This window comes from Halichoeres trimaculatus, unplaced genomic scaffold (assembly GCF_033239565.1).
Source record: "Halichoeres trimaculatus isolate MK-OKI-2021-1 unplaced genomic scaffold, fHalTri1.1 fHalTri1_scaffold_19, whole genome shotgun sequence".
NCBI classification, from domain to species: Eukaryota; Metazoa; Chordata; class Actinopteri; order Labriformes; family Labridae; genus Halichoeres; species Halichoeres trimaculatus.
The window spans coordinates 9,981,524-10,005,140 of NW_027437197.1; the positions used below are offsets into that span (position 1 = coordinate 9,981,524).

The following is a 23,617-nucleotide window of genomic DNA, read 5'->3' on the forward strand; positions in this document are numbered from 1 at the left end:
TTCTTCCTGTAAGCCTATCAGAGCTTATTAATAAGACTTCTCTATTCTAAGAGGCAGAAAGAGACACTGGAAAGTATGAGATCTTGTGAACATGGGTGTAGTTCTCCCACAGCCTGTGAGAGGATGGGAGAGGGCTGACAAAAGGGGGAGGAAAATTAGGCTCACCAGCATTCTTCTCATTTAAAGCTGTAACTACACAAAAAAGCACTCACGCAGTCTGGGCTGGGTCTGCTTGCTGCTTACAAGGAGGGGGACTCTTGTATTCATGGTGGTGCAGTGATAACCTGAGCATTTTTTTTCCTTTTTCATCCTTTTCCCCCTTTTTTCTCTCGGCACAAGGAAGGCTCATGTCTTTCTTTTAGACATGATGAGCTTCGTGCATTTAAGGACTTTCTTTTTTCTGATCGTCTGCGGGGCTCAGGTTTTGATTGTTTCATGTCAGGACGGGAACAGTGGTAAGTCAACCCCTCTGCTGTTTATTTGAACACTTAATTGCTGCGGGGTTAAATGTGTGAAGTGGCTGATACTTGTCCCTGAGTTGACTGAGAGTGAACTTGGACGTTTTTAAGAGTGCAGGGTGGTTTAACAGATTCTTTTTTTTATTCAATAGAAATTCCTCCAAGTTTGGTTTTGTTGAAGGAGAAAGTAACCAACTGTCAGGATATGGTCCATTTCCTTTATGTCTGGTTTGAATTGTACATACCAGAGTGAATCCTCTGAGTACATGACAGCTACATTTATTTGTGAATTGCTGTATTTCATGAGTAGCTCCCTATAAAAGTAGTGTGTGCACTTAAAATGCAAGTGAGATCCCCTGCAGATATGATTTTGACGGACTTAACATCCTTTTTGGAGGTTTTTTCCAGCTTAGAAAGACTTATAATAGAGATGAGAGCAACTCTCCAGTGGATTGTCTGCAATTGGCAAACACGCCGTGTATGTCAGGAAACAGTTCTGTGGACATCTGTCAGCGATTGACTGTGATGTCACCCTCAGGCACTGAAAATGTGTGCAGAGGAGGGAAACGAGCACCTTTGCGGTTTTACATTTCTCCTGGACTGCTCAGACACTTTGGAACATTCATTAAGCGTTACCACAAACTCTTCGCCCCCCCTCCTCTCTGTCCATTTTTCGAACAGCGTTGTACATCTGCTGAAAGAATTTGCGCAGCAGAGCTCGCGCGTCTGAGAGGGAACACAGACTGCATGTTAATGCAGAGCAGATGTGAGGAGACATGAGAAGCAGAGATGCTGTTGGAGTCTGTGAGTCACTCGGTGCAAAAATGGGGCTGCTGATGTCTTCAGCTGGCAACATCCACACCTGGAACACCTGAGCCTTCTTGTTTTACTTGAACTGTGCTTCCCCCTTTTTCCCAGCTGGAGTGTTTGATGTGTTGTGTCGTCACAGGGACGCCTGTTGTTTCTGTAAATGATGACACACTGAGGTCTGGAAAGTTCTCTTGATGGACCCCTGATGGAGTGTGAAGTCAAACAGCGTAGCCACAGTGTTGTTTTTTTCATCTTGAAAGCTGTCTGTATAACTTCGGAAAGTTTTTTCATTGATATCAACAAGTGAAACGAGTTGTCTGTGCATTTTAAGATCACATTATAAAGTGGAGATAGTCGGATGATACAATGCACATTAGAGCTCCACCCTGTGGTCAATGAAGCATGCGGTCTACACACACCAACTATGTGGAAAGAAAAACTGAACAGAAACAATAGGGGAGCGACATGAAGAACAGTCCATTTTGGTTAGGATGAAGATGAAGACTAATGAAGCGCATGTTTTAACATTCAATTAAACTCTGAAGCTTTCTGCTGCTGAGGCATTAAGTGAAAAGTGTCTCTATGCTAATAAATGTTTGTATAAAGTGGTTTAAAGACTCTTCCTGACTCCTCCACTGACTGTGTCATGTGAGACTGTACAGTGATGTTGCAGGCTGCTTTCCATGAAGTAGTGGTGGGTGAGGTGATTGAATTTCGACCGAAGTAAAACAGTGGAAAGTTCTTGTTTTTTGTGGACTCAGGGAAAATGTGGTTCACCAGAGCTTTGAGACATTGTAGTGAGTGTGTTTGTGTGCACATGAGTGTGTAGTTCCACGTAAAAACCTCGGAACAATAATGTAACAATGGATTTTTTTAATGTACAGAACTGTTAGCATTTAAGCAAAGATGCTAATACCAACTTGCATCAGAACAACTTGAACAAGTCTACATGAACTGGTTTACCCTCGCATAAGGCCTCACAAATTCAACCCCCAGTGTTTCTGCAATAAATTGGGGCTTTTATTTGGAAAATTGCAGCTTCAAATTAAATGCGGTTGAATGGTGGTGCAACTGTGTAATTGTGAGCAGACTTGTTCTCACAGTTGACATTTAACAGTGTTTTTCTGAGAAATAAAAAAGAAGGCTACAAATGTTGAGGACACAGAGGCTGATGTAAATATTCCTGCAGAGCCGATCTTTGTTGGAAATTAAAAAAAAAAATCAAATTGCTTTGAAGACTGAAAACACATTTAGAACAAATGTTGAGAGTTTTCATCATGCAGCTCCAAATCAAAATCATATGGCTCCACATGTGCGGAAAGTTAGCTTGCAAAGGAACATTAGCTGGCAAATGAGATCAAGGAGCAGACTTTTGGCGTACGACTGGAAAAATAGTGATGCCAGCATATATTATCAGGATAAAAATACATCAAAACCTGAAAGCAGAAATCTATAGGAGAAGCAGGAGAATGTAGAAATGATAAGGATAAGGGGGAGGGATGTGAGCATTGAAAAAGAACAAAAGCAGGGGTCTGAGCCATGTAGCATTAGCCTCAGCTAGCTTCGTGTCTCTGCTTGTGCAGCAGGCTGCTCCTCAGACACAGACTTAGCTGTAAAACATCTTCAAAGATGCCACTTAGCACCATACATCAAAGAGACCAAACACTCAGACTTACAGTGAATTTGGTTTGGTGGTTAAGTCGCGTTTGTCTCATTGTTTCCTGGTTTCTCAGATTTTCTTTACCAGCCCGAACAAAAATTAACACTTTGCCCCCTCCCTCTGCAGAAACAATCAAGCAGAAAGCAAAAAACCCTGGCACTCTGAATCAACACACCAACATGAGGTCACCCTGTCCTCCAAATTACTTCCAGTTGTTGTTGCCACATCACTGACATCGCAACAAATGGGCTGTTTTCTACCAAAGCAGAAATGTCCAAACATGTGAATTCAACCAGGTCTGCAGACGGCTTTGATTAGAACCACATGCTGCATTTTTGAGCTCTGACTTGATTACACGCCTCTTTTCTTCTGCACTTAAAGAAGGTCGGGTGCTCTGGATCGTACATTATCTTGGGTTACACGTTGTGAGGAGTGTTATCAGCACGGTGTTGAAAGTGAACCTGAGAAGTTCCGGTGGCACCAATGATGGAGCTGATTTTTAATGCAGCTTGTGCCTTTAAGGCCTGCTCCATGGGAACTACTTATAAACTAAATTATTGCAGTCAGCAAATGGAGGCTTGGTGAGGGGGGATGATTTCCAGATGTTGAAATAGTAGCTTTGGCAGTATTTGGATATTATTGGAAAAAGAGTCTAAGCCTTGGAGATAGTTGGAAGAGGAGGATGTTGAACCGCTGATGTCAGATACTTTGTGAATAATGTTTTCAGGGGATTTGGGCATAGATTGATGTTGATTGGTTGATGGTTTTTCTAAACAACTCCTGTATCTATACACTGAACACCTCTGCAGGTTCAAGTTAAAGTAATTGTTTGTTCAGAAGCCTTTAAATTAGAGCCTGACTGACAGGTTTCCTGCTCCCTGATTGTCTCTTACCCTCCAATCTTTTCTGTGATCCTCTCAGATCCTCTCAGTGCGTCCATGTGGGAGGATGACAGGGCAGGACGTAAACTCTGAACAAGCTTGGTTCCCATGTTCTAATTAAGAATGAGCCAAAGCTTCTGCTTGCACTAGTCAGACAGTCTGAGTTTGGCTGCCAGATTCTCATGCCAAACTCAAACTTTAGGATGATGTTTTGAGCTGTTTACAAAGTTTAGTGTGGTGATAAAGTTCAGCTTAAAGATGGCATCAAGACTTTTTATACTTTGGGTCTTGATTAGTTAGCATGTTTTGTCTCTTCTAACCTTCTGTCTAAGAATATGAGACAAAGTGGAAGTGCTAAAATCTGCTGTTTCCTGAGTGTTCGTTTGAGGCTGGCTCTGGAAATATCGGAAGTCAGATACACGTCAAGCCAAAAAAGCCATTTTTAAAGCAGACATTAACTGACTTACAGCCTGGTTAAAAAATAAAAAAATTCCTCTGTCCAAGTCGCTAATTTTACTATCAGCACACACTGAACAGGGGGTTAATTTTTTTCCAACCCAGCAGTTTAGAGGATATTAAGATTGACAGCTTGTCCAATCAGAGGCACAGATTAGGGTCGATAGCCGATATGCTTCGTTTTCCGTTTCAGAAACAGACGAGTGATGCCGGCGGAGACTATGGCCATGTTTTTATACAGTCTGGTCTTTTCTTTATCTATATTGACTTCATCATCGGTGTCCCAGCTTCTGCTTGGTATTTACACCTTTTGTCTTTCTAAACAGATCTGCATACAGAAAATCTGTACACGGGGTCAAGAAGTGCTCAGGTTTATAGTCTGTTTTCAGCCTGAGTACTGCTGACCAACCATGTATCAACAGGTATGCAGGGGAAAGAGTCCATGTGATCCAAGCAGGCAGAGCTGCTACAGAGATATCTTAATGAAGGTCAATCAGTGCACCCCAAAATGCAACAGACATGATCAGAGAAGAATGAACAAAGTATGCATTTTTACTTTCCAACCTTCTTTCTGACAAAATTGCTATTTTGCCATAAGTGTAAGAAAAAGAAATATGTTTCTATGTCAGGCTCATGCTGCTAAAGTAAGCTCAAGCAAAACCCTCCTACTACTCACCTGAGACTGAAACAAATAAAAAACTTCTACCCTGGAGGACGTAAGGAACTTCAAATGATGGTGTTAACATTTCGGATGTAAACGCCACATGGAAAGGAAGCAATGAAAATCTTTCCACCAGCTATACCAGAAATACTGTAAAAGCTGGCAGGGGTATGTCGGAGGCAAGACTTGGAAAGATTTGCTTCCTAACCTTTGACCATCTCTCTTGTTATCTGACTTTGTTATTTTCCCTTGTTTCCGATGCAATAATCACTGGAGAACTTTGCTTTTCCTTCATTAGTAAATTGTCATCATTAATCGTTATATTAACAAAATAATATACACTTTCCAAAACAAGGTTTACAAAGCACATCCACATTTAAAAACCCATGCAGTCCAACCAAATGTGCTTAAACAATCTAAAACATAACTGTCATGTTAGTGCTTTGGATTTGAGGAGGCCAGCCTCCAGTTTTCCTGTGCAAAGTGATCAAACAGCTGCCTGTAGTTTTTCCAGAAGATCTTGAGGATTTGCCCTTTGGAGCTCATCCTCTACAGGTTGGCAGGTCTCAGAGTAATATAACACTCCCTCTGAACATGTTTCTCTCTCCTTTTCTCTTCTCCTTGGTGACTTTTTTCAGAGGCTGCTGTAATTGGTTTATATCTTTCAGTTTCATGAGAACTGATGTACCATCTGGTGGCCGTTGGCTGCTCTGATCCAGGTGATGAGTCAGCATAATCGGATTCAAATGACCAGGGAGACCAATTTTGTAAACAATAAACCAATAAAAAGCAAGATTGTGTCTCAATAAAAAATATAAGTTTGAGTCATGGAAGGTTTAAAATTGAATTTTACAAAAAAGTAATGTGCAAACTTCAGAATTTTATCATTTAGATTCACGAGTACTACACTGACTTGTTTAAATGCCACAAAATGTTGCCTGTCAGCCATAATTGCAGGTTGTGGTTGAGCCTAAATTCTATGTTGGAGGGAGGTTTGTGTATATTACCGCTGCTGAGGGTTAACAAGTGGAGCTACATGGGTGTCAGTGGGTGACAAGGGTTAGCAATGTGGCCTGGGTTATGTTTAAGCTTTAACTGCTTGTTGGACAGCTGAATAGCTTCATGGTGAAATGCCTCATATATGTGAGGTGTAAGCTTTAAGGTCACTGAAGAATACAGGTGGTCAATCATGTAGTGGAGCCTAAATAGTAAAAAATGCATCACTGCCATGAAGAGTAATACGACTGATTCGTATACATTGGTATGTTTTCCCTAAATTCTTGAGTGTTTACCAGTATTTTACCCAAGGATTGTGTTTGTTGCTTTAGGGGCTTTCTGCTTGGAAGCTTTGACATACAACAGGGAGACTGCTGTGACCCCTGGGAACCAATCACGTTATGCCAGCACAGATTTTAATTATATTCATGATTCACTGTTTCGGATGCATGATTATCATTACAAAGTAAGCTGAACTGGTCAAGGTTTCTGATGACAGATAAGATATTAAAGGGTTGATTACATCAGCAAGGTCTTATTTTTACTCAATGAGCATTAACTGGGCTGTGTTAATATGGCTCTTTCTTTCACTATATGACCGCTCAAAGTGCTTTAGGTTGTTATATATGTTCACCGATTTATTTCACGCTATATACTGATGTCAGGGCTGCTATGCATAAAGCTACCTTAAAATCTAATCTTACTCTCAAACTGATTGCACAACTCTGAGTTGAGTGTATTATCCACACACTTCATTAGGTTGACAAAAGCTAGGGTTCGGGTTACACTGCAAAAAACTGAAATCTTATCAAGTGTTTTTGCCTATTTTCAGCAGAAAATGGGTTTGTTTGTTTTTTTTTAACGTAAAATGAGCATCATTCACCAGTCCAGTACTGAAAAATGTTGTGTTTCAAGTTATTTCAAGATTAAAATGAGGTCTAATTGCTTGTAACATGTAAATAAAATCTGCCAATGGAACAAGAGAAAATTTACTTGTATAAAGACATTATTCCAGTTTTAAGCAAATTTTCAAGCCAATTTTTCTTGTTCCATTGGCAGGTTTTTTTCCCTTGTTAAAAGCAATTCAGACCTCATTTAACTCTTTAAATAACTTGGACCAAGACGTCTTTCTGGACTGGTAAGTTAAATATGGCTCATATCAAGTATAAAAAGATCATTTTTACTTAAAACAAGACAAAAACACTTGATAAGATTTCAGTTTTTTGCAGTGTAGGCCCAAGGATGAACGCACAACCTTTCTATTAGGAGATGACCAAGTCTACCTCTGAGCCACAGCCTCAACATTGTGTTTGAATTGAGCTCCAATGACCTTGAGTTTGCTGTTATTTCTTGCTTAGTATGTGTTCGTACTCTGTTCTGTAGTGGTTCAGTGGTAAACAGAGGATTGGGGAACTGGCTTAGGGGAAGACCTAGTGGCAACCTCTATTCCTTGAATATGAAGCCTTTGCTGCTTTTTCAATATGGAACCCCAGATAATGGGCTTAAAAACTCTGTATTGATTGTGTCACGGAGGCCATGTCCATGTATTGTTTAGTCAATGTAGAGACGCTGAACCCTGAAAAGCTCCCATAGGCAAAGCAAAATGGTTTGGCAAGTAAATGGGTGAATGTAAAAGCCCTTTGGGTGGTCTCATGACTCAAAAAGCGCCACATGTACAGTCCATTCACCATGCACTCTTTGTTCCTGCACCATACTGAAGAAAAACAGTCAAAATAAGAGTTTTTCCTTGAAAGACAGAACCATTAAATAATTGTAAAAAAGTCAACTGAACATTAATATTCTCCAAGAGACTCATGTTCAGAGGGAAAAAAAGCAAGGTCCTGTAACATTCCAGTACACACAGTGCTGGATCCTTCACTAAGTGAGACTGCCAGATCTCAAAAGTGGGTGTGATGTTTCTTGAAATGTCATCTACTATTAATTTTTTCTTGTGTGAAAAGCAGACAGATGTGGTAGCACGGAGCAGCATCTGCTCAGAGAATTCAGCTGAAACGTGACAATATAAGTTTTTCAGGTCAACAAGAGAAAGTAAAAGTGAGTAAATTCCATGTATACATACTTTTTCCCCATTGGATCATGGTCTGCTGGGTCAAAATAGATTTCTATGTGACAGAAGGGTGCATTCTTTCAACACAATGTGACTCTGTCCTGGCCCTAACCCACTGGCCGCAACGTCCAGTCAGTGTTCCTGAACAAACACTTCTCACAGAGCCAGACCAGTGAGATGTGGAAATGTCTGCTTGTAGTTGGTGACTCATGGCAACAATTTAACCTCCATGATTTCACCAAATGGGTAAAAGGTGCAGCTTCAGAGCAGAATACTTTGTGCTTTCTGAGAATTAGCTGAAGCTTTCGTCAGACATCATTTGATTTTCAATTATCAGCTACCAAACTTTACATTTCAAACTAGCTACATTCTCTGAGATTTAACCGTTTACAGTAAACTTTGGAAAGTCAAGTCCCAATGTTGGTATAGTAATTTATAGTCTGTGAGCTTTAAATTGCATCCACATGCCTTTAAAAACAAGCATTCAGCCTTTTTTGTAAATAAACTTTGGAACAAGAGCCAGATGGAGCCTCCTAAAGAAACAGTACACTGTAGAATAAGCGTGTAATCACTGTGGTGTGTAGACATTATCAGCCACATCAGTTCAACAAACACACTAGGTTCACAAAGCAGTGTGGTGCATGATGCTAGTCTTTATTTACCCAGGTTAAATGTGAGCTCTGAGTGCTGGCTTTGAGTCTTGATTTCTTTAATCTCATGCTCCTTCTTGTTTTAAGCCTTTCACTGATGTGGCCTCATAATAAGAGGGATTAGCTTTAAACATGGGGAATGACCACGAAGGAAACTTCATTTCATCACAATTTCATAAGTACAATGAGAAGGGGGGAGGGATTGAAAAGAAGAAAGGAGCTAAGTGGAGAGATCAAGAGGGCTGAAAGGAAAGAAGGAAGCAGGGATGAAGAAGAAAACAACAGAGAATGTGAGAGGGTGTGGAAGAAGTGGCAGTAAGGGTAGCCCAGAGGATTGTTTGGCTAATAAAAGCAGATACTGGTCTCTGGTGTTATCTTTAGACCCCCTGTAGGCAGTGTCAGCATACCACAGGTCCAGCTCCAGCACAGGAAGTCATGTCAAAGCAGAATGTCCCCTGAATAAGTTTATCTGCAATGTCTGTCACCCTGATTGGCTGGTGTGATCCCTCACCCAAGAAAACAAATCAGACATATTATATGGACACAGACCACACCTGTGTTGTGGTGGAATCACTGCAGTTTTTTCAGTTTGAAATGCTTGAACATGTCTTTGCAAAGGCTCTTTTAATCTAACCCTAACCCTAACTCTGCAAAACGAGGTCAGCTGGCACTTTGTGAGCTCTTTAAAATGGAAGACAACCATGACTTTAGCCTTTTTGTGCTGGACTCTGCTGTTTGGGGAGGATGTCTCTCTCCGAGGCTCACACAGCTGCTGATGACATGTTGAATCAAGAATGTAACTGTTACTAATAGAGAGGAGGAGTTCCAGCAAACAAACTGCAGCAGATCTGCCAAGAACTAAGCCTCTGCTGATGGCAACACAAAAATGCTCTCAGGGTGCTAGTAAAATCCTGCTCCATCAGTTGGTTCACAGAAACAAACTTTCTGCACAGAACAAACTGCTTGAAAATGAAGCCATGGTTGTATTGGGATAAGATGTAAAGAACATGTGCTGCATTCAGCATGTGTTGATCATTGACTACAGGAAGTCGTTGCAGAATTTGAATAATAGAGAACATCATGTTTTGTTTGTTTTGGAAATAACTGCCATGAGTTAGATGGTGTATTTTATTTATCACTATCATTGCTATTATTTGTGATTACAGTACTTCACTATCAGCAGTGTTGCAAAGAAAGCCAGAAAGAGCACACTAATTGTAGTTTGGTAAAATGAAAACTTTGTACTGATATGGTATGAGTCTTATATCTGTTATTTAGGGAGAACATAGGTAATGGAGCTTAAGTGACTTTTACAGATGCAACCTTGCAAAAACAACAACAACAACAACATCCACAAGGCCACTGCTCTGCCTCTGTAACCCCCCTTTAAGAAAAGATAAAAAGCATTAAAGATCCCACTTTGACCTCATCACCTTTCTCTATCTGTGTCTGACTCCAGCATTTACAAAAATGCAGCCCGCAGTAAACTTCAAGGGCTCCGCTGAGCAATAAAGAGAAAGTGATAAATTCTCTGTGTCCCCTGAGGCTGCAGCCTGAGTGATGTCACCTCAGCGAGGGGCCTCACGGTGTCGACTCCCTCTCAGGCTCAGTTGTCCAGCCAGTATAAACCACAGCTCACACTGGTGAGTGGCCAGCAGAGCCACAGCATTGTCTAAACACAGCGTTTGAACATTTTAATTTTGTTCTACAGCTAATGGGAGTCCCAGGTGGTTTGTACCTGCAGAGCCAGTCACTGGAGACTGCCCAAGCTTTTATCCCTCCCTGTTTATACTGGAGCTCTGCAGGCTTTAACAGTTGCTATAAGAATAATATTCAGTGTGTTGTCTATCCAAGCATTGTAATAATAGAAGTCTGCTGTTAGCCTGGACAGTTGATATAGTTCACCTAGAATTAAGTCATTGTTTCCACTCCAGAGATGATACTGGACTACAGCCATCTCAAGCAGATCACACATTGTGTTTAGAGGAAATCTGGCTGAAGCATCCACATAGAAGTAGCTTTTTTCAAAATTATTTTTGCAGACGGCCTCTGCTTAAAAAAAAGAAGAAAAAGAAAAGAAAAAAAAAGCATAACTACAATATTGGCTTTTCTCAGATGTTTAGGACTGTAGCACTTTCTGAAACAACAGAAGAAAGAATCTAGTTTGCAATATGCTTTATTTTTCTACCTTTTATTTTTGAAGAGGAAAATAACATATTTGAAAGCATGCCCATTTTGACTTATTCTGTGGTAAAAGTAACTGATTGTTTCAGCCAGGAAAAGGCTGAGGAGGTTGTTATTCCAAGTTTCTGATTTAATAGGGAATTTTGTTAATTAATTATTTTTTTTTTTTTTTCAAATAATAATTTAAAAAAATCTTTAACATAGTCCCCTAAAAGTCACCTCTCTAAGGAGAAGAGTAACCCCCTAAAGTTATGTCATGTTTCCTGAGTCCTTGGGTCGAGAGCTCCTGAGACGACCTCTAAGTTTGTGTCAAGTTTGGTGCCCTAGTAGACATCAGCTTCAAGTTTATCATGTTGTGTAAGACATAACAGTTTTTTTTTTCTGTCTCTGTTTAGGAAAAGTTTTATTTGAAAATTGGATATGATTATTTCTGTAGAATGCTATTGTTCACTTTGACATCTACCTCTACTCTGCCTACAAACCTAATTGGCCACATAGGCGGGGTTTATGTTCTAATCTACCAATTGGGCTGCGTTGTTACAGAATTGCAGATACTTTATATATAACAGGAATTAGGACAGTGGATTACCCTTTACACGCTTTACTTATAATGTGGAACCTTTTAACCTTTTATCCTTTAAACTTCAAATTCCTTGTATGTACAAATGTACTTGGCAATAACACCTGATTCTGATTCTGGTTTTGCTGTTAGGAATTTGTGGCTTGTTATGAAACAGAATGAAACTAAAAGTGATGAATTAGATTAAAAAAAAAAAAAAAAAAAAAAAAAAAAAGCAGACAAGATGAGAATAAGGTTTTGCATCATTAAATGCTTCTTATTCATAAACAGTACAAGCTCACAGAAAAAAATTGAAGCAGAAGTCTGCAGGGGGCGCCGATTTCAACACAAGCAGAAAATTCCTTATAGCAGCTTTAAAAGTCCTGTACAGAGGCATGTGTGCACACTTTAAAAGAGGAATAATATCTTATTTCAGGGGTGATGTTCTCACGATGCACCACTCTGCTACCAGAGCTGGTATTTGAACCAAATTTAGCTAAATTCATTTAAGGACATTATAGAGAGAGCATGAGCTCTGACTCACTGCCCATTATAAACATAAACAATTCTTTGACCTTGCACTAAGCAGTCCAGCTAAAAATGTAAATATTTATGGGGAACATCCTTTGCCTGAAGCCTGCATACATTATACACTGCATGCTGGTGCTGTGGCCTCACTGTTCCATCATTTATTTAGGCTTTAGGAATAAAGGTATAACAAAATGTGATAAATTCAGAGACAAAGAGAAACAGCAAAACTGGAAAAAAAAATTAGAGGAGTGCAGGAAAATCCAGAAAGAGACTGTTTCCTCTGCTAGGAGAAAAGGGGAGATTGGAGAGCTTTAAAAGAAAACACAAACTAATGCAGAAGAATCAGTAGGATTTAATAAACGGAGCCTCAGGCAGCCATTTGGTTTGAGGAGAGGATGCAGCGTCATTCAGCTGCTTCACTTCTGAGCTCAGACAAAATGTGGAGGCAACAAGTCCCTCTTGCCTTCAGCCCTGTTTAAATAGGCCATCTCAGAAACGAAATGAAAACTCTTCAGATCTCTGAATGATAACAGTTAGTCACGGCTTTTAAAAGCAATCATTTCAATCCCTCTGTGCTGTAATCACTGAACACTGTCAGGAGATTGTGCTGCATTTGGAGGATATTTACGGGTTAAGCAGAAACCTTTTGCTTGTTGCTGTTGTTGTCATTAGTTTCAAGTTGCTGATGTTTGATTGATTTTTTATAAGATGCTTTGTTCAAGCAACCACCTGAGGATTATTTTTCTTCTTATGTGTCAGGTCAGTCTAAACAGAGAAGACAGGTCATGCATTTTAAAAGGTACTTACGCAAAGTAAAGTGCAGAGCATTGATCGAAGCAGCAGACAGCATGCATGGTGATAACTTCTACTGTTGGTTAACCAAGACAATCAAAAACACATCATATCTTCCCACCGATCCTACCATGCAAAGGAGCTCAAACTTTTCGCTGAGGTTATAAAAAAGTGGATATCTTTAAAACAAAACACTTCTTCTGTGGACAGCAGCTCAACCTACATTTGACAGGGACATAAGAGTGTGATGTTTTTGTGTTGCCTAAAACTGACTTTTTCAAAATGTATTTATTATACTATGTGCTGTAATGCCCATGGATTGCTCCAGCTTATCATACGGTCACCACATGTCCAGATGTTTATTCACTGCACAGACTTAAAACAGCACTCTCATTTGTATTTCAGTAACACTTTGAAATTGTCTTATACTGCTAAGTACTTCTCACTCAGTTGCTTAAAGTATGGGGTCCATAGTTTATACCTAAACATCTGGCTATGTGCTCAGTTGACACTGAACACCAGGACTCTCTGACCCCCTGTATATGTGAACGCTCCGCTCTGCTACAGTGGAATGTTTGACATCATCTTTTCCTTTACCAAATACCTTCTTAGAAATGAACCAACATTTAATGATATTCACAGATTTCAGATCTGGTTATTACTTGAAAGGTGTTAAGAGTAGTTCAAAGTTCAAAGTTTAGTTGTGCATTTTGTTTGCACTGTTTTTCACATTTACAGTACGTATTGAGATCTGGGAGCCTGGCAGCCTATCAAGCAGGAAAGCCAAGTTTCTATTATTATTATTATTATTATTATTATTATTATTATTATTATTATTATTATATTTTAATTGTTTGTTTTCACATCAGTTCCAGGTTTCAGAAGTGAAGGTTAAATAGGCATATTGCTCACATGAAGTAAAAAAAAAAAAAAAAAAAAAAAAAAATTAAATGTGAGTTGTTCAACTTGAACAATGTTCACTGGCTCTATCTTTGGAGGATATAAAAACCACATGTTTGACATTTAACCAGCACTTTCTGGAATATCTAATTCTGTCTCCTGGGTGATTGGTTCTCTATCTAAAACAAGAAATGAAAGAACCAGCTTTTATCTGAGACAGTTCTGCTCATTTGGTTGTATTTTGGAAGACTATGTGTGAAATTACACATTTCTACATTTCTAAAATGACTTTTCCTAACATGAGAGAATAGCTATTTCCAATATCTTATTTATGAAATACCTCCACATGGCACAGTTCAAAGAATGAAAAAAAACTCAAAGGTTTCAGCATGAAGCATTTATATTTGTATCAACAGCAGCTTGAGTCTTTATTTGAACAGCTGATTTGTATTTCTGAGGAAGCCACATTTTCAAATTGTGATATAGTGAGTCACTGGAAGTCCTGACTTTTAGTATATGTTTTGCATGAACAATGAAGAGATTAATTTGCTTTTATGTAGAACTTCTGCAGTTTTGCGGGACTGTGCAGCCTATACTGTGACGTGGAATTGGTTTGTGCAGTTCACTGGTTCAAACATCTGTTTACATTCCGACATTGTTATGATAAACTAAAAGTTGTTTACCAAGCAGTATAACTTTTGTCTGAAAAATATCTACATATCTTATGCCGAATGGTAGAGAAATGAAACATCAAAAACTCTTATGGTCACAGAATATTTTCAAACATGAAACCACAGAGCTGAAAGTAAGAGGGGAACAAAGAAAAAATCCATATGTGTTGAATCAGTGTGGAGCTTTTCTTCTCTGGTGCAGAGGACTTTATATTGTGAGCACATTCGTGCCCTACAGGGAAGGCTGCCCTGTTTGTGAACTTTGACCCTGAGTGCTGTGAGAGCCTCGGGATGAGTCAGTTGCACCCAATCTGTGAAGTGAAGACATTTCACTTTTTTTTTCTTTTTTTTAAAAAAAGCTCATGTTTTCTTATTCTGTTATGTGACTTTTTATCAGTTTTGGTGCATACTTACAAGTTATTTTGACTGTGACTTATCAAACTTTCCTCTAGCCACCACACCTACAGTGATTTCACTGCTCTTAAAACTATGTCATCTAACTTTGGGCTTTCCCCTTGTACAATGACTAAAGGTCACCACTTAACTTTAATTTCATATCACGGCGGTATTTGTGTCCTGTATATTTGTGCTACAGACAGTGACTTTTATCTTATCCTCCTAGTTTATCCATTTTAACTGAATCCCCCAACATGTAGCAACATTATCAACCAGATTAAGACATCAAGCTCTGTGATAGAATTGAATCAAGGAAACTAAAAACTAAGAGTCAGTCAGCCAAGCAAAAACAGAGGCGAGGAGGGGGGGATCTGTAGTTTAAGCAGGGCTGCAATCCTCCCAAGCCTGAGCACGGGATAGGAACAACTCATAACTGTGGTTGCCTCTTTAAAAGGAAGACCCACCAAAGACGGGGGCCTGTTGATGGAAAAGCCCAGACATGTAATCAGCAAGCTGCTTATTCATTTCAACTTTCCTGGCCGGAGCTTCCCTCCCCTCCCTCCAGATACTGAGCTTTGTTTGTAGAAGCCAAGGTGAGGAGCATGTTCGAACTGGAGCTGAGTTTCAGAGTTCAAACCCCTATGAGCAGAAAACAGCAAATCCTCCAAGCTTCAGGAAACTGATTGGACAGATACTTGTAACGTGGACTCTGTAATCCCTTTTTCTATTTAATTAAGTAAAAAAACAGGGTGTTGATTTACCTTCAAGGATAACACACTGTTTGACACACATTTGACCTCGATACAAGACGTCTGCTTTTCAGGACAGCTTCATCAGTGGGCTAATCCCAGGTTTAGCTAAAGGTCCTTTACTGGGGAGAGATTTATGTTCAACCATGACACCGAGGGGTTCAGAGCAGGAAAGCACAGCTGCATTAGAGCCACCCCTCAGCAGCTGTAACTCATCTGCATCTGGACAAGAAATCAGGCTGCAGTACGTCCTCTCAGTATTAACTATGTCACGTAGGGCGAGTTGCTCTGGCAGCTATGTAGAACTAGTCCAGAACAAGAATGGAAACAAACGTCAGAAAAGGTTTCTGATAATCCTCATCCGTTCTGCACTATCTTCTTAAACAGGGGGCCATCAGTTTGAGTCCTGCATTGGATTCTTTTAGGAAACGAGAGTTCCAGTTCTCTGTGACTCATTGTTTCCATAAGGTCATTTTCTAACCCCTCGACTTGTGGCTGCCATAGATTCTCTCCAGCACAGTTTGTTATGAGTATTTCCATATTAGCTGGGGAAAATCCATAAACTATCTCCTTTTTTCTGCCTTGCTCTTTTTTTCCCTGTTAGTCACGTTTTTGGCGTCACAGTGGAAGGTTTATCAGGTTCTTACCACTAACTGTTTAAAAAGACAAGACAGACCCACCGCTATGTGACCTTTAGTTCATGGACTGTATGGCAGCCATGAGTTTGGCATTTTTTAGCGATATCTGATCGGAAAATGCTGCGGCTTTTTTTACATCAAGATTCAGCTGCAGCAGGGTAACAAAGCCCCAACATTCTTTTGCCTCTACACTTTCATATTTAGCCCAAAATAATGGTTGTTTTTTAGTTTTTTAGGTTTTTTTTGTGTGTGTGCATGTATTTGTTTGTTTGTTTGTTTGTTTATTGTTTTATTTTTCTTGGGTGTCAGTGCATAACATAACATAACATCCAGATCATAGACTGTGTAATGAATGGACGTGGTCTCGTTGCATCGTTCATTTGTTTCTGATGCATGGTTTTGAAGCCTATTATCAACAGTTGCTTCAGTAAATTACCTTTACTCGACTTAACTTTGTTTTCAAGCTGGATGAGGTAATAAATGCTGATAAAGACACAAACTATTCAGACTGAACCTCCTTTCTGAACTAGGCTTTGAACATACTTTTTTAAAGTTGAGAATGGTAGGGAACTTTCTGGAAGTTACAGACAACACAACCACCACAGTCTCCCCCTGCTGGTCACCACAAAGACTGCATCTGTAAGGTGCTTCTGCAAAACCTCATGGCTACGTTGACTTCTCATTTACAGTTTATTGTTTTACCTCGTGGCTGGGATGTGAACCATGACTCAGAGGAGAAGATGTTGGTTGTCTTTGTTTTCTGTCTGCCGTCTGGTGAGCTGTACTAAATGATAGGTAGAGATCAGACACGAGTCATGCTGAAAAGCTCCAGACTCCACGTTTTTTAACCAGCAGAGGAAACCGTCTGCCCTCGGAGCTGACTAGTGGAAAATCCAGATCAAGCCTTCACCATCAGAAGGGAGCATGCCTTTTCACCGTTGTCACGATTAAACAGTGATTTTATGGCGTCTGTGGAAAAGTGTGGGCCCTGCAATGAATTAGCTGAGAGGAGGGGAAAAAGTGAACCTCCCATCTCCTCCTCCTACTTAAGGCTTGCGGTGAGATTTTTAAGACCGCCCTAAAAAACCACACTTCTCTTCCAGTAAATTTTAAACCCCAACACGAAATGTATGAAGAACCAACAGAAAAAATGCAGCCATATACAGTGTCCTAGGTTTGATTTGTGACATGTCTCAGTGAAGAAAGGAGTGCAGTTTAACTCCTGTTGAGATAAACTATCCTATGTGGTAACCCAGCAGGAGAATATGCAGTATGAAGGGACAATACATTCTTATCCAAAGTTACAGATGTGTTTCTGAAGGGACACTTTGTTCTTGTAAAATAGAAAAACAGATTTTCTTAAAACGAGGTTTCTTTACAAAAATTAAGATTAATGGGAGAAGTGATTCCAAGTATCTTCCCACAAATGAGGACAGATGCAATACGGTGGTCTGTGATTGACTGTTTTTTCATTTTGTGACAGACCACAACTGAGACAGTGGGATGTTACTGGCTGTTAAAAGGCAGGAAGTCTCCATGCTGAGCTATGTTGTGTTTTTGACTACTTTGCGCAGACAGAACTAGAAAAGAAGAGATGAAGTATTTAAGTTTTACGTGTTTCTCTTGGAGCATTGCTGCTCTTATTACCTCTGATAGGAGCTCCAGCCTGGAGTGGAAACAGTTGTGAGATGACAAAGCAGAGTTAAAATCTGAATGCTGTTGTATGTCATAGTATCTTTCTTTAAGTTGTTGGCACCAATGTTCCTTTACTATTTGTTCATATTTGAGGTATCAATGTAAATTACAGTTTGGCTAAATAAAGGAGGGTATCGCAATGACATAAACATGCACATGCTCAACGAAAATCGACACACTGCTTGATGTGTTTTAAAACATTACTCATGTTACTTTGTACTACGGCTATGTGAGCATTTACCTTGAAATACAGTGTGTAAATTCACTTAAGATAATAAAAAGGAGCTAAATCTTATTCGCCAATCTGACTAAAACACCTGTGCTGAGACAGGCACTTTTATGGTGTTAAACAACCTGTCTCTCTGGTAAGTCTATCTGAAAAAAATGTGTTAAGTAAAGAAAAAGAGTGTGTACGTGAAAGGTTGTCTGAGGTTGTCTAAGTGGTTGAACATTCATGGACGATACATGGAGTATGCATTCCATTGGTTACATAAAGTGAGTTGCTCATGCACTTTTTTTTAACCATATAACACCGGTACAACTCTCTTGTGCATCGATGATTATCCTCAGGCACCTCCTAGTCATTTTTCATGGGATGCTGTAAATCCTGCATGCTGTTATTTGCCTGTGTTTATCCTCCCACTGTGCAAGGGTTGCTTGCCTAAACCATCCTACTCACAGTAAATTGCAGGCAGAGTGTAGGAAATCAAGAGATACAAAAACAACAACTGACTCCTAGTAGGTCATAAGTAATGACTGTGAGACATTCAAAAACTAAAAAAAAAAAAAAAAACGAAAAAAAAAACCTAAACAAAAAATAAAAAAAATAAAAAATAAATAAATAAATAAAAATAAAACTCCATGTAAAGTTTATATGCAACATTGGACTCCATGGAACAGGTTTAAATCATAGTCACTGTGAATAAATTTCATGTGATATATCTATCACTAACCTATATCTGATCAGTTTTACATCTGTACTGTGCTGCAAAAACGTCTATTGTTTGACTTACAGAAAGTTGCACCCTCTGTTTTTTCAACTTGGCTGATGGAGTTGTGATCAGTGTGTTTGAACATTCCCAAGTTTGTTTTCATTTTCTTTTGACTGCAGAACCATGAGGTGAATTCTGGACTTATAAATCTAAACTGACAACTCCTATAAACATTCCTATTTTACCTCATTCCTGTCTCAAGCTTGTCCAAAACAAACATATAAGAGACTGAGGCATGTAAAACACTTTGTCTCGCTTTAAAAAGCCTCGGTTTACGTTGCTCTGTGAGTTTTTACAGTTGTTTAAGTTACTCAATGTTTCTTGTCCCCTGTAGGTTAGTGGAACTATTCTCAAACATGCGCTTGAGAACCGACAGAAAACTAGTCCTATCTTTTGCAGTGGTTGGAACTCCTCTCCTTAACCTCACAGTACAAAACTAACCTGACTCACCTGCAGTCTGAAGCTCAGAGCTGCCACCTGCTGTTAGAATCAGGAACAGGTGTTCAGAGTAGTCTCTAATCTGAGCCTCCTGAGAGACAGAGCTCAGATTACTGAGACCTCACACTCTCTGTTCTCAGTCAATCCAAAACTCAACCCACAGTGAGCATGGGGCCACCCTCTACATAAATAACTCCTGTTTTCTTACACTTTATTCCACAGAAACTGCATTTTTGTATTCATGATTATTTTTATGTGAGTAACTGTCAATGATGTGCTGGTAAAAGTCTTCTGGAGTTGTTTGTGGAGCACAGCTCTTGGATGTGAGTCAAGTTTTCTGAGACGCTGCCTCTTTCCTCTGGAGGAAATGATCTCATGTCTCACTGCTGGAGAAAAGCATAGAGGCATGTTTTCCAGACCTTTCTACCTGAGTGTGCGCAGAAACTTGTTTCCAAAGAGTTGAAGAGCACACAGAGAAAACATGCTGATGTTTTAATTTGTGCTAAATGAGCGCTTATTGTAGTTGTAAGTGCAAAGATGTGTTATAGATAAAAACAGTTGTTGAATAATAATTATGGTTTATATCGTTATTGTACTGTAAGTTGTGGCTTCTTGACATTTAGAAAATGCTGCAGTGTAACCAAACAGAGTTGTAAATCTGCAGCTTGGCTCCCTGAGGCAGCTGCTATGGGAGGCAGTAAATAAAAGTAAGGCAGTGGTTGAGGTGGTTAAGTTTAGAAAGAAGGTCCTCAGTGTGCTCGTGTTGAGACTCTTTTAATGTTTGATGTGTTAATCCAGCAACACTTAATTTCAACGCATTATGTATTAATGTATACATAGCTAATCACTTCCTTGCTATCTTGTATCCTAGTTTGACTTGTGTTGTCTGAGTTTATTTCTAACCCAGTGTTTTGTTTGATCCTAACAGAAGTCTGTCCTGTTTTTCATGCAGTCTCATTAAATTTAGGACAACACTAAAAGTTAAGACTGCAAGTTTATGTGGATACATATAAATATATATATATATATATATATATATATATATATATATATATATATATATAAATATATATATATATATATATATATATATATATATATATATATATATATATATATATATATATATATATATATATATATATATATTAATGTCTGTTGGTTTCTCTTTCTTCTACTTAATGTTGAATGTATATTTCAGGAGATGAGTCAAGCTGCACGGCTGACGGACAAGTTTACACCAACAAAGACGTCTGGAAGCCAGAGCCATGCCGGATCTGTGTGTGTGACAACGGTCAGGTCCTCTGTGATGAGATCCAATGTGATGAGCTGAGTCACTGTGAGAAAGTGGTGGTCCCAGATGGAGAGTGCTGCCCTGTGTGTCAGAGTGACTCACCCAGCACCGGAGGTCAGGGTGCCTTTGGTGAGTGAGCAGCTGATCTCTCTGGAAACATTTTCAGTTTACTACTTTTTTTAGAAGTCTATTAAGGTTCTTTATCAACAAAAAGCTCAGCTTGTGAAAAAAAGGAGAAATACTGTTACCTTTTAAAATATATGAAGGAAAGGTGTAATCATAAAAAAATACAGCCTGAACAAGTTTTTGAGTTGTCGCAGAAATAATCTATGATCAGCCAGAATCAATCATTTAAAAGAAAAAGAAAAAGACAAAGACAACAATATCTTCAGACTGACACGAGTCTACTCCAGGAATCAATGCTGAATGTGCCAGTCTAGTTTTCGACAGGCCTTTTTTTAAAAAAATGGTTCAAATAAAATAGGGGGAAATGCCCATTAAATATTTTCTGTGTCCACAACAAAAGTCACATAATCAAGTATTTTGATCTTACTATTTATTTATTTTTTCTGTCAAGTTATTTCATTTTTTTAAAAAAGGGGGCAACCTAAAAAGACTAAGATGGAATTTAAATATTTTTCAAAATTGTTAATATTAGAATGAACAGTAAATGTATTTTTTTTTTTTTTTTTTTTTTTACCAGAATCAATTTATTTCTTACTTGCCTTCATGGGCTTCCATACTACACAATTTTGCTATGATAAAAAATTGTTGTGATCTTAAATGCATTGTTTCTTTTCTTCATGTAGGTGATGGTGGAGGAAGGATCTTCAGGGTAAGCCAAACATTTATTATTATTACCACAATATCTATTTTTTCTGACATCATCTGCAGTGAGTAAGATTTTTTATTATTATCATTTATTTTTATTTTTTTTATTTTATTTATTTTTTTTTATTCAGGGCCAGAAAGGAGAACCTGGAGATGTCCCCCTTGTGAGTGTATATTTTTTTAGCTGTTAAATTTGGTTAAAAAAGACCTAAACGTTGTATATTATAATGCCTTTGATATTTTTTCTGCAGGTGACTGGAATCAGAGGGCGTCCTGGACCAATGGTGAGAAAATTTGACATATTCCTTGGTTGTTTTCATGAAATTGTTGGGCCACTTGTACAGACACTAGATGGCATTAGAGGACAGTTAAGTCTTCTAACTCCACCTGAAGCAGTGCTCCTGCTGAGCTCACAGATCCTCAGAGCCGCTGTGACATTTCAGGCTCCAGTGACATTTCTTTGGAAGTATTCCACTGTTCTGATTTGAAATCATCTCACCAACTTTATTGGCAATGTTTGTTCATCTTTTCAGGGACCTCCCGGCTCTCCAGGAGAAAGAGGACCTCGTGGACACAGTGGACGGCCTGTAAGTTATATCCCTGAATCTGAGCTGAACAAGATATCAAACCATTATCCAAAGTGTATCTGTGCATTATTCACACATGGATCAAAGCAAGATGACCAGGAAAAGCTCTTACTTCTTTGAACTTAATGTGAACCCATGATGAGACAAACATAAACTAAAAGTCAGTCTATAAGTTTTTTTTTTCTTTCTTTCTTTTATGTGTGCGCACACAATGTCACAACAAAAGTTTTAGAGCCAGGGAGTATGAAAGAATTCAATTGCACTTTATAACTTTCTAAAGGACCATTAACTTGGGTCTGAGAGGAGTGATGAAATAAATCATCTGCAAGTTCTGTTACTGAATTTGGGCTCAGGATCTGTGGGCAACTGGGTATTCAGAACAAGTTGTAAAGACTTATCACTTTCAATTCCAGCTTCATATTCAAAGAGTAAAAAAGATAAGATAACACTATGCTATATGTTTTCATTTATGCATTTTGTCAGTGATTAATAATTCAAAATGAAATAAAAAGAAAAGAAATTTCTGTAGTTACTGTGTATAATGTGCTTTGCAAGCACTATTGTAGCTGGATGATAAATGACTGTGCCTTATCTAATGGTATGGATCCCAGTATTTCCGGGGTGATTTATGACACATGCATGAAGCATTTACTGCCAGAATGTACTAATTGGTGAAGAACCAAACTTATGCTGTGTGGTTGGTTGAAAAATGAAAATGAATGTCCAGTTCTGATATGAAAAAAACATCTGTAACTTTTCTACTTGACCCATCAGAAAAAAAAAAGCATCTCAGCTGCACTCCATGGTTTGATTGTTTTAGTGATTTTTTTTTTTTTTTTTTTTTTTGAACAACATTTGTTAATCTGATTCATAAAATAACTTCACAACTTAACTTTTTTTTTCTTGCTGGCTTTGCTCTTCAGGGACTGCGGGGCCCTCCAGGTTATGATGGAGAGCCTGGAGTTCCAGGTCAGCCAGGTGAACCAGGACCACCAGGACATCCGTCACATCCAGAGGTGAGTCTGATATGCTTTCGTGCACTGCAAACACACATTAAACACACACTTACATGCTTGTGCTAACATGTACAGAAATCACTGACTTCAGAAAGATACCTGGAAGGCAAACTATTCATCACTTATCATTCACACAGGGCAGTCACAATGTAAAAGAAGTTATTGTGCTCTTCTGTAATCTGCTTTTTTAAATGTGTTGCATCTTTTTTTAAACAAATGACCCTTTGATTTTTGCCTGTAGGCTGTTCTGATTATTTATAATAAAAACAAAAAACAAAGTGAATAAACTGTTTTTCTCTTTACATGCAGGGTCTGGGATCTGTCATGGCTGGAATGTCTGATGGAAAAACAGGTCCACAGGGCATGTTGACTGGCTCGAGGGTGAGAGAATGTTTGCAAAATATGAACAAACCTGAAACAGAATATTCAGCATTGTTAGCATTATTATTATTTTACTTCTGGCCTAAAGTTACACCCATTAGCAAAAGTTTAGTCATATATTCTGTGAAACTTTTATCTGGGAACTATTAACAAAACTGCTTTTAAAAGTTGCCAGTGGCCAAATAAGACATTATTTTTGATTATTGATAGATAATTCTATTAATAATTTTTATTCTTTCATGATAAAGCAGCATAAGTGGTCCTGCAGTTACCCATTCCCGTCTTGGAAACATACGTTTACCAATGAGGATGTTTGAAAGACC

At 38.8% G+C, this 23,617-nt stretch overlaps 1 protein-coding gene across 1 annotated transcript in view; it reads left to right on the plus strand.

Annotated features, from left to right (window-relative positions):
- The first annotated feature begins 203 nt into the window (after positions 1 to 203).
- The window catches only part of col5a2a (collagen, type V, alpha 2a), a 37,879-nt gene continuing 14,465 nt past the window's right edge, over positions 204 to 23,617 (plus strand). The window contains exons 1-8 of the mRNA XM_074695178.1: positions 204 to 455; positions 20,387 to 20,608; positions 21,289 to 21,314; positions 21,442 to 21,474; positions 21,562 to 21,594; positions 21,844 to 21,897; positions 22,821 to 22,913; positions 23,223 to 23,294. Of these exons, the coding sequence (XP_074551279.1) occupies positions 365 to 455; positions 20,387 to 20,608; positions 21,289 to 21,314; positions 21,442 to 21,474; positions 21,562 to 21,594; positions 21,844 to 21,897; positions 22,821 to 22,913; positions 23,223 to 23,294 (624 nt within the window). The 5' untranslated portion in view covers positions 204 to 364. The remainder of the gene's footprint in view (positions 456 to 20,386; positions 20,609 to 21,288; positions 21,315 to 21,441; positions 21,475 to 21,561; positions 21,595 to 21,843; positions 21,898 to 22,820; positions 22,914 to 23,222; positions 23,295 to 23,617) is intronic.